Source organism: Erythrolamprus reginae, chromosome 1 (assembly GCF_031021105.1).
Source record: "Erythrolamprus reginae isolate rEryReg1 chromosome 1, rEryReg1.hap1, whole genome shotgun sequence".
NCBI classification, from domain to species: domain Eukaryota; kingdom Metazoa; phylum Chordata; class Lepidosauria; order Squamata; family Dipsadidae; genus Erythrolamprus; species Erythrolamprus reginae.
The window spans coordinates 145,086,586-145,098,208 of record NC_091950.1 but is presented as its reverse complement, the minus strand read 5'-3'; the positions used below and the strand labels follow the sequence as shown (position 1 = coordinate 145,098,208).

The following is an 11,623-nucleotide window of genomic DNA, read 5'->3' as shown; positions in this document are numbered from 1 at the left end:
CAGCTGGGTGGCTACAGAAATGGAACTTCATATACAGTATTCATTTAGTCCAATACACAATGAAGGTTTTAATGGGTGTGTATATATATATATACTGTACATAGTAAAATACATGATGAAGGTTATAGAGGAGATACTCATAGTAAAATATATCTAAGAAATAATAGAAAAGAAGATATAGTAATAGAACATATCAATGAAAGACTAGAAGAAGAGATATAGGAATAGAAGGAAGGTATAGGAGATATAGGAGAGCAATAGGACAGGGGACGGAAGGCACTCTAGTGCAGTGTTTTTCAACCTTTTTTGAGCCACGGCACATTTTTTATATTTACGAAACCCTGGGGCACATTGAGCGGGGCGGGGGGCTAAAAAAAGTTTGGACAAAAAAATTCTCTCTCCCTTCCTTCCTCTTTCTTTCTCTCCATCCCTCTTTCTCTTCCTTCCTTCCTCTTTTTTTTGCTCTCTTTCTCTCCCTCCTTACCTCCCTCTATGTCTTTCTCTCTCTCTCCTTCCCTCCCTCTTTCTCTCTCTCTCTTGCTTTCTTTCTCTCTTGCTCTCTGTCTCTTGCTCTCTCTCTCTTGCTCTCTCTCTTGCTTTCTTTCTCTTGTTCTCTCTCTCTCTCTCTTGCTTTCTCTCTCTCTCTCTCTTTCTTTCTTTCTCTCTCTCTTTCTCTCTCTGAGCTTCGCGGCACACCTGACCATGTCTCGCGGCACACTAGTGTGCCACAGCACACTGGTTGAAAAACACTGCTCTAGTGCACTTGTACTCGCCCCTTACTGACCTCTTAGGAATCTGGATAGGTCAACCGTGGATAATCTAAGGGTAAAGTGTTGGGGGTTTGGGGATGACACTATGGAGTCCGGTAATATGCATATAATATGCATTAATTCATTGCATTTCTATGTGTGTGTGTGCGTGCGTACGTACTATGCCATGCAGTCAGCAACAATTAGCAAAGTAAAATCCACAGGACTCCTTTACCTTTTATATATGTGTGAAATATATGTAGGCGAGTTTCCATCCAGCGGTGACTTTCTCAGCCTTACCTTTCCTCTAGAGCTGTTTTTTTCCAAACAACTTTAAGATGTGTAGTGCCCACAATTCTCCAGCCACATTTTAGAAGTTGCCATGTTTGGAAAAGAAAAAACCTGCTTTAGCCCCAAGGTGGATAAAAATTGATTATTATTTTTTTAAAGAACATTGCTTTTTAATTTAAATCTGATTTTTTAAAAATTTAAATCTGATTTTTTTTTACTTTTATCAAATTTATTTTAAATACAACGCTTTTGGAGTAAAAAATCTAGATAGATATAATTTTCTATTTAAGCATGAAATGGAGGTTGGTTAGGTCCTTGAGGCTACATATTCTGCAATATTGAGACTCAACGGAGGAACTGCTGCAAGACAGAGATGGCTCTTTAAACATTATGATTTAAATCGAGTTGATTTAAATCAAGCTTTTTTTACCAGTGATTTAAACCATGATTTAAATTGACTTTATTTAAATAAAAATTGTCAGAAGTTGGCAGGAAGTCATGAGGTGGTCTGCAATCCTCACATAATGACAGCAATGGGAAGTGCTGACATTGCCCTCAGTAAGCAATATTGTCATGTGACATTGCGCTTTACAAACGCATTGCTTAGTGATGGAAATTCCAGTTCTGATTGCTGTAGTTAAGTGAGGAGTATCTGTAATCCTAATAGTGTCGCATAATGAACATTACAGATACTATAAGAATAATAAGAGATAGAAAGAATTCTTAAAATTGATGTTAAGAACAGAAGTATAGTTGATTGTCAAATTTACCTGAGCTGAAAATTAAAAATAAAAAAGTAAGAATAATTTGAAGCTCTGTTTCTGAATCATTTTCACCCCCCCTGCATCTCTGGCCTCATAGCTGTAATTTTGCCCTTTAATTCATCTCTTCCCTTTTGGTAACTACATTTAGAGTAACAAAATTCTGATGACTAAATTAATAAAAATCAGGGTGAAAAGCAATAGAATTTGGGAATGGAACACTAGGAAAAGCATAACAGTAATAATATTGACTGCCCTCGATTTTATTCTTTAAATAAATGCAAATGTTTGAGCAAATCAATGCAAATCCTGAACCAAATTGTTATTTCAATTGAAGGGGATGTTTTTAATTTGCAAGGTTATGCTACAGGTAGTGCTTGTTTAGCAACTGCTTTAGACAGTGATTGTCATTACAGTCAGTTAATATGGTATCACATATACCGGTAATCTACTCTTATTTTCACCTGTTTATTTACCCCACACCAAAATGTCTTCAAAGACCAAGAGAGTTTGTCTGAGCTAGGTTTGGTTGAAGTTTGGGCTTGTTGGGCAATTCCTATTGTGGCTGAGGGCTAATCCTATCTTTGTTGAGGCTCTGCTGCAGGCAATTTGCTTATGAATATCTATCTCTTAAGTGCTAATATAGTGAGCCTACTTCTTGCCTCTAAAAAAACATGTTTCTCCATTTCTCATACATGGAGATATAATATTCTGCCTTTTTAATATTTCCTAAAATATTTCATTCTTGTAGGAGAGGGGTGGGTGACAACTTTCTAGACAGAACTATAACAGATTGAATGGAAGAATTATCACAATGTGCAGTATTTTATTTTGACACAGGATCTTCGGAGAGGGGCGGCATACAAATCTAAGTAATAAATAAATAATAAATAAATAAATAAATCCTTAGTATCTTTTTTCAAAAAATCTCATCCAAAAGCACCACAAAGAATGTTCTTCCGGCATCAACTTAAAAGGTCAAACTAACCCTGGAAAGACCCAAGTCTTCTTGAATATAAAAGAACTTTCTCTTTAGTTAGTGGTGCCTTACAATCAACTATTTGGTAATATGGTCTTTTTTAGAGATGATCTGAATAGGAGTTGCAGTTTCCCCCTGAACCTTAAAGCCTGTTTGTTTCATCACAAGCAAACAAAAACTTCCATTCCAGAGTGTCTGATCGAGAGGTGTGAACCTTCTGAATGTCAATAGAGAAGCCCCACACTTTCTATTGCATTTTACAGAAACCTTTCTTCTTCTTCATTCACTACAGAGAAAGGAGTGGGATTGCCTTTAATCTAATCTAGTCTAATGAAGAGAAGGACTAGGGCAAGCATAGGCAAAGTTGGCTCTTCTATGACATGTGGACTCCAACTCCCAGAATTCTTGAGCTAGCATGATTGGCTCAGGAATTCTGGGAGTTGAAGTCCACAAGTTATAGAAGTGCCAACTTTGCCTACCCCTGGAAACATGGTAGCAGTCTTCTAGTATCTGAAGGGCTCTCATGGAGAAGGGGTTGACCAGTGGTGGGTTCCTCCCAGTTTGGACCGGTTTGGGAAGATACAGTATGTTAAATTTTGATATTCAGATTGCTAACAGTTTCTGTCTCCAATCTCAGCAATCAATGATTGACATTCTGGAAAGAGTGCTCTATGACCCCATGCATTTTAAATTTTCAAAGATTTCTGGAGGAAATTACTGAGGATGTAGAGTTCAGACATTTTCTATGAATAAATAGAAATTGCTTGGTTCTTACTTTTTTCCTCGTCTTTTTCCACTGCCAACATACTCCTTTCTGGCTTAAGGCTGCCATTCTATTGCCTTCCAACAATTCATTGCTCAAGTGCTTTTCTCATAGTACCTAGCAACCTCCATCACTGACAAAATGTTGCAAATCCCTGGCAGTGTGGAGTGAATCCTTGAACAAAACTTGATGCAAATTAAGAAAGCTCCCCCAATTTCTTTCAATCTGCCTTAGGTATTCTTGTCACATAACTGATTTACTTCATGATGCAATTTGTATCTTCAGAATTAATGAAAACCTTGGTGGAACCAATAAGAAGAAACGGGAAATATTTAGCCTAGATCCTGTGAATGAAGCTTGTTTCAGATGGTAAGTCCTGAAAATATTTCATATTTCATCCAAAGTTGAAGAGATTGAATCTTAAGGTTTATGCAGGTCAAAATTGAGAGTGGTGCTTGTAAATGAGTTTTTCTGTGTGCTTTCGCTTCTTACAGAATATCAGCTTTATCCTGCCTATAGTTCAGTCCTTCTGTTAAAAAGAATAGTTGAAACAGATGCATCTACCTGAATATGCAGAAGAGATAAGACAAAGATTCCAAAATGGAGAACTGTTCTCCCTTGAGAACAGATTGAGGGAAGGAGATAAAATCCAGTCCAGATCGAATTCCCTATGTAAGTCAGTGCTAAAGGCAGTGGAATTGGAAGAGAACAATTGATATGAAGCCTTGTGGGGTAAATGTTAGATGTTTGTAGGTGGTGGTTAATTCAAAATCTGGACTGTTCTGGATCACTTGGAAATCTTTTTGAAACTAACAAGACCATAAGAGCCATCTCTATATGATTGAAGTCTTCTCCCCACCCCCCATTAGTTTGTTGGTGACTCTTCACCAGCTTTTCTTGTGTCCACTACTAAGTGGTACAGGCTGTAAAGAACACTCCAGGAGTCTTGATATTTTTGCATGGCATTTTATTGGGGAGGAACTATTATACCTGCTTGATTACAGAAGCTATGGAAAATTAGACAGTTAGAGTCACCAACCAGTTAAGAAGACATGCTTAACTAATGCTCCCACTGATAGCCAACTCTGACTACCTTAAAACCTCCCAGTTCCCCATTCTTTGATCCAAATATGATCAAGGTGTTAGTCATTTTAAATCTCACGTTCTCAATATTTTCTCAGGCAAATCAGCTGCCAATTGAGTTTCCATTTATTGTGAAAGAGGTACAAAAAAAATCTATGAAGACATAAATGCTTTTTAGTTGCACAGATTTACACTTTTTTTCACATTGCTCTTTATGCTGGTTAGAAGTATGCTTAAGTGTATTATTAGTGTACTAAAGGAGCATTACATGTTTGGGGATGTTTGGATTATGCACAAAGCATAGTGTTCACAATTCAGATTGGTAGCAAAATTACGGCTTGTTACTGCAGAAACTCTGTAATGCTAGCATTCTGGCTCTCAGTATTGTAGGACCTTAAGGTCATTGGAGTTCAATTGGAAGGTTGATTATTTGAAGTTAAGGGTGCAATGGTCTACCAGGAAATGTTATAATTCTAATATTGTCATGTGCTTGTATATATTGTTATAGTAATATTCTTTTGTGGAATTATTGGCACATTACAGAGGTAAGGAGATGTTTATAGATGTTACTCTTACAAGCACAAATTATATATATATATATATATATACTGTACTGCAGTGTTTTTCAACCAGTGTGCCGTGGCACACTAGTGTGCCGCGAGACATGGTCAGGTGTGCCGCGAAGCTCAGAGAGATAGAAACCAAGAGAGAGAGAAAGCAAGAGAGAAAGAAAGCAAGAGAGAGAGAAAGAAAGCAAGAGAGAGAAAGAACAAGAGAAAGAACAAGAGAGAAAGAAAGCAAGAGAGAGAAAGAGAAAAAGAGAGAGAAAGAAAGAAAGCAAGAGAGAGAGAGAGGGAGGGAAGGAGGGAAGGAGAGAGAGAGAAAGACATAGAGGGACGTAGGGAGGGAGAGAGAAAGAGAGCAAAAAAGAGAGGAAGGAAGAGAAAGAAAGAGGGATGGAGAGAGAGAGAAAGAAAGAGGAAGGAAGGGAGAGAGGAAGGAAGGGAGAGAATGAGGGAGGGAGAAAGAAATAGAGTGAAGGGGAGGAAGAGAGAGAGATAATTTTTTTGTCCAAACTTTTTTTAGGCAACCCCCCACCCACCCCGCTCAATGTGCCCCAGGGTTTCGTAAATGTAAAAAATGTGCCGCGGCTCAAAAAAGGTTGAAAATTACTGCTGTACTGTATATATATAGTAACTTTTCCCAGCATTAGTTATGTGAAGACTCACCACTGGATGTTCTGTTGCCTTCATTATGATTGTTTGGTTAGAATAGAGTTGTCCTTGTTAGCTTCTAAAGGATCAGAAGGCACTAAACTATTATTTGCAAGGTTTACAAGTAGATCTTGTTGATTTTTACATACTATTGCTAAACATCTGTTATTGTATGTTTGCATCCTTTTTTTTAGTAGGTTGGTCTGGTGTTTAGATGCTCACCTGTATACGGATGGAGTTTGCATACAGTGGTTCCTTTCAGGAAAAAAACTGTGCTTTCAGAAATACTCTTGCTCACTTATTGTAGTATATTGCTGTTGAAATATTGGATCTAAAGCACAGGTGTCAAACTCGATCACGCCACGTGATGTGTCGTGACGGTTTTTGCCTTTGTGTAGCTGGGTGGCGGGGCCTGAGTGTGAAGTATCTGGCCTGCTCTAAAGAATTGACCCAAGCTTTCTCTTCCATTAATTCTGGAAATATGCAATAGGCTCTCACTGCAGGGCTGTCTAAAAGGAACTTTCCCCCTTTTCGGTGAAAGAAAGAGAAAGTGAAGAGCCTGGAATTTCACATTATCTATGGTATGGCGCATGAATAGTTTAAAAACCAAGGGCTGGGACCAGGAAGCACAAATAAAACAGAAGAAAATATCCTCACACAGAGGGTACAAGAAGGGGAGGATTTCATAGTTATTAGAATCCTTTCCTAAAAGAAGTGAGCCCTTTCAAGGTGTGAGTACTTCCCAAAGACGGCTCCAAAGACTACCGTATTTTCCCCAAAATAAGACCGTGTCTTATATTTTTTTGAACCCTGAAATAAGCGGTTGGCCTTAGAAACATAGAGGACTGATGGCAGAAAAAGACCTCATGGTCCATCTAGTCTGCCCCTATACTATTTCCTGCATTTTTTCTTAGGATGGATCTATGTTTATCCCAGGCATGTTTAAATTCAGTTACTGTGGATTTACCAACCATGTAGGTGGAAGTTTGTTCCTAGTACCTACTACTCTTTCAGTAAAATAATATTTTCTCACGTTGCTTCTGATCCCCCCCCCCAATCTTTCCCTCCTTGCATCGCCTTATTGCCATGCACTCAAAAGCTCGATTGCTCTTATTATCAGGGGATGCCTTATTTTGTGGGAAACTGGGTAGTAAGTAGGAAGTTTGTGCAATGCAAACTCCAGTGGTGAAAACATAGGAATAAAGAGGGGATAATTTAGAAGGAATAGACAAGTCTCTCTCTCTCACACGCACCCACACACTCATTCTCTTTCTCACACAGTTCAGCTCCAACTTGAGGGAGCTGAGTCTCCAAGGCTATTTGAAATGAGAGAGGAAGTAAGCCACAGGGTAATGCAGGGAGTCAATGCCCAGCACCTGACAGATGCTTAGTAGCTTGACACAGGCCTCGTGGCGACTGGAACCGGCACAAGACACGTTGCAATAAGGCTCCTCGTATTCTTTAGACACGATCTCATCTTCAAGCAGGTTGAGGCGGATGACTCCGCGCTCGTGCAGGGCCTGAAGTATCTCTAGGCTCGCCGTGGATTTGAGAGCCTGGAGATGCTGCGACACTAAGCACATCACTCCCACCAGGTTTGTACGGGCACGGGAGGGTGTGGGCAGGACTGGGGCCACTCCACAGGCAACCATGACAGACGCCAGCATGATGTCTACCCCGTAGATCTCCCGAATCCAATCGCGGAGGTAGAAGCCGCCCATGCGAGGGTTGATTTCGATAAGTTTGGGGCCTGCAGCTGTCAACTTGAGCTCCACATTGAAGACACCATCAGTGAGGCCACAACCTAGGCAGCACTGATAGGCAGCATGGATAAGTTGTGCTTCACTCTCAGGGGGCAGGCAGGTGGGCATGCAGGCTGCCGTCTCGGTAAAGTTGGGCACCCTGGTGGGCCCATTATCGGACACAAATGCCCCCATCATCCGTCCGTCGTATATCACCACATCCACGTCATGCTCAGTGCCTGAGACATACTCCATCAATAGCATGTTATTGCCCCAGCCCAACCCAATGCCGAAATAATCCGTGTCGTCCTTCAGGTCTTGTGTGATCTTGTCAAAGTGCAGGTGACATTGCTGGGCATCTTCTACCAGCTTTACCCCTACCGCTCCGGCCCCGTACTCGAGCTTCATGACACCTGGGAAATTAATGTGGCTGGCAGCTCGCTCCACGTCAGCGTGGCTCTCCAGGTGGCAGCATGGCACAGCGTAGAGCGCTGCCGAGGACCAGCGGGATCCCTCTTTGCATCGCCGCAGCAAGTGCTGGTGGGTGCGGCTTTTCTGCTTGGCCACTCGCATGGCGTTTGAGGAGCTGCAGCGCAGACCCAGCCCTTCGCATATCAGCGCTGTCAAGACCATACAGTCATCCCAGTAGGACAGGCAGCCGTCCAGGTGCAGCCCCCTCTCCTGAATAAGCCCCAGCAGTTCCCGGGCGTTCTCTTCATCCCTCGTGTGGTCTGTGGTGTCATAGTGGATGAAGGTCTGCACCAGTTGGGAGGCAAAATGGTTGGGGTCGGTCTCCACCAGGTGGATCTGGGGATGGGAAAGATGAGAGGGAGAAAAAGAGAAGGGGAGGGGAGCGGAAGAGGGGAAGGCAGAGATGCAGAGAAGGAGGGGGGGGGAAATCAGAGATGCATCACTAAAGACAATATCAGAGAAGGTCAACTCCTTGGGGTCAGGGACCGGACAGGAGTCCCTTAAGAAGAAGGCGCTACCAACAGACAGATGCTTCCCCCATCAACCGACCATTCCATTCCATCAAGCTGGTTGAGCTTTCTCTAGATCCCCGTTTCTGCAGCAGCAGGGCTTAGAAGGAAGAGCTCCATTTGTCCTCTAGGTTTGGGAGGAGGAATTAATGCTGAGGCAATACCCACGTTGGTAGGCAGGCTGGCTAAACAGCGTCCAGTCTTGAGAAATAATCAAAGATGACCCTGTTGCTTGCATGGGAAGGGCTGTGGGAACAAGGGAATCAACATTTTCATTTGTCCCACTCTTTAGCTAGACTCTCGTTAGATCGGGGAAGTGCCAGCGTTGGGTTTTGTGAGTTAAGAGCAAGGGTGTGGGGATGGGCAAACACTGTGGGGGTTTTTTTTAGCAGTGGACGGAGACTATCAAGCCTCTGCATAACTTCAGAGCCAAGCCATTTTTCCAGGAGGAACTTGGATAAAGCATAGGATACACACTGTCCCCACTTTGAGGCCTGCAGTTGCAGATATAAGACTGTGGCACATGTAGCCATTGGGCTCAATTCAGGGTCTGAACTGGAGAATGGATCAAGGCTCCAACAGGGGCAAATTCATCCTTCAGTCGCAGAGGAATAAACTGACATTAAAAGCACTTGAAACCTTCAGGGATAATGGGATGAGCTTTCGGAGGCTAAATCTGGCTCTGGCTGAGTTGTCTGCACCACTCTACCCTTGCTGCTAAGTTTTCGTTTCATTCCAGTCATCTTCCCACCCGACCTATTATATACATCCCCTCATCTAATTTCGATACAACATCCAACTTATTTGCAGGGACCTTCTTTTGGGTTCTAAACAGGCAGTTAGTTGCACGAGGGGCAAGTAGGTTCTCGGGAATAAGAGATTTGAGACTAGCAAACCCATTAGTTTGGATTTGTTTGTTTGGATTTCTATGCCACCCTTCTTGGCAGACTCGGGGCAGCTACTTCTTGGAGCAGTAACAGTACTGTACCGCATTTCTACCTCTTCTACCAGTGTCTGATAAGACTGTAGGGAACAGTACTTATATCCTGAATTCGGAAAAATCAGGGGAAAAGATATTTAGAAAGATGGGGGCAGGACTGCCTGTGATTCTGGGAATTCTTAGTGATGAAAGGAAGTTTCGGGATTTGCCTCTTATGCTGCTACCGAAGACTAGGAAATGTGCCAAAATAACAACGGGGAATGGACGGTCCTTGAGAAAAGTGGGAATCCACAAGCTAGCTCATCTGCCCTGCCCCATTATCTGCATCCTAACATTATTACATGGAGACAGGAAATGGTGGAAGGAGCTCTGAAGTCCGCAGAACTGGTTTCCATCCCTAGTGACTCTTCCAACAGGACCTTGCTTCTGGACTGGGCCCTCCAACGCCCCACTTGAAGTACTCCTGAGAGATGGCAAGGCTGGAAATGGGGCAGGCCAACTCCTCAGCTTTATGGGCAAAAGTGAAATGAGCAAGCCCTTCTGGTGGGCAACGTGGGTCAGTGGTTTACTCCCCTCTCTGTTTAGGTGATGCCCATGACATTGATGGGGTACGGACAGGGGCTGTGGGGCGGTGCTGCTCTAGCTAGTCCGTCCTGCAGCTTGGAAGGGCTGCACAGGTCTGTGTCTCCGCATCTTACTTTTAGCCCGTAGTCCCTGGCAGCCTCCCAGACGAACTTTTTGCTGAATCCGCCGGCCCCAATCACCAGCACATGTTTGCCCTCCATCAGGTGGCACTGGGCACGATGCAGCATGGTTTCCACCAAGGCACGTGCCGTCTCGCTTCCTGGGGCCCCCACCATCCGGCCCAGGGATTCAAGCGCTGAGCAAGTCTCCAGGCACAGCTGTGAGTTCATCTCCAGGGCTACCAATTGCAACACCTGGTCCTTTGAGCTCAGAATAAAATCCACCCCTGTGAAAAGAAGGTGCAAAAAGAAAAAAGGGGACATTTGTAACAAGCATTGCTGAATGCCCACAGAAAGGCCACAGAGGCTGCCTTGGATCCTAGATATAGTACCTGTATTGGGTTCCTATCGGTGCGCTTGACGCCACTGCATTGGTAGCAAAAATGGAGCCGCTCTGGGTGACTGGCGGGCAGGCGGGTGAACCCGCGCAAGATTTGGCTTCTGCGCATGTACAAGAAGCCAAATCTCATGTGGGGACATTTGTGTCTGTGAGATTTCACCGATTTTCGGTGTTTTTTTGCTGCACGGAAGCAAAAAAACACCGAAAATTCATTCTTATCAGGGTTAGTTTATCAGGCCAGTCATTCTTATCAGGGTTAGCTCCTGTTCCTCTCCACCCAGACCTCTGCTTCCTCCAGACACTGAGGCATCCCAGAATCAGCCAATTAGCTTGGGATTAGGATATAAGGGGGTATCATTAGCCATCTAACTACAAATTGGATCTCATCAAGCAGCCTCATATAATTATTTTTTTTTAAAAGGAGCGAGAGTATTGAGACCTGGAGCACTTAGCCTTTCAATGATCTTGAAATCGATCTCTTCCTCATCCTTTACTGCCAACTAGATTCAACCACAGAGAAAGGAGGATAACCATTTAGGAGTGAGAGAACCATTTTCTCCACTCCCCCAACTCCTCCCAGAAGGAGAACTTGATGTCACTAAAAGCTGCTGATGGATCAAGAAAAACTAGGGGCATTTGTCTTGGCCCTGTCAGAGATCACCAAGAAGTCATTCTAACTTTAATTTCCTTTCTTTTTTTTTAACATGGTGTATTTGTTACATTTTAACATTAAATATTAAAATACAAATTAGCAGAAAAGGGAATAATATAACAAATTAAAAGTGACAAAAATTATGTATCAAACTAATACACCGTGTGTCACAGAAGTGAGTACACCTCCTTACATTTTGTAAATATTTAAGTATATCTTTTCATGTGACAACGCACAGCCATTAATGCCTAAACTGCTGGCAACAAAAGTTGTAGCCAAGTGTCATTTTATCAGTGCTGTCACATGAAAATATATACTTAAATATTTACAAAATGTGAGGGGTATACTCATTTCTGTGACATACTGTAACAATAATGAACTCTGAC

At 42.7% G+C, this 11,623-nt stretch overlaps 1 protein-coding gene across 5 annotated transcripts in view; it reads right to left on the bottom strand.

The window, feature by feature from the left end:
* Positions 1-4,493: 4,493 nt before the first annotated feature.
* The window catches only part of CARNS1 (carnosine synthase 1), a 32,819-nt gene continuing 25,689 nt past the window's right edge, over positions 4,494-11,623 (bottom strand). For all 5 annotated transcript variants that reach the window (XM_070727932.1, XM_070727948.1, XM_070727940.1 and 2 more), the window contains 2 exons: positions 10,201-10,472; positions 4,494-8,389 (listed from right to left, as the gene is read on the bottom strand). In XM_070727932.1, the coding sequence (XP_070584033.1) occupies positions 7,157-8,389; positions 10,201-10,472 (1,505 nt within the window). In that variant the 3' untranslated portion in view covers positions 4,494-7,156. The remainder of the gene's footprint in view (positions 8,390-10,200; positions 10,473-11,623) is intronic.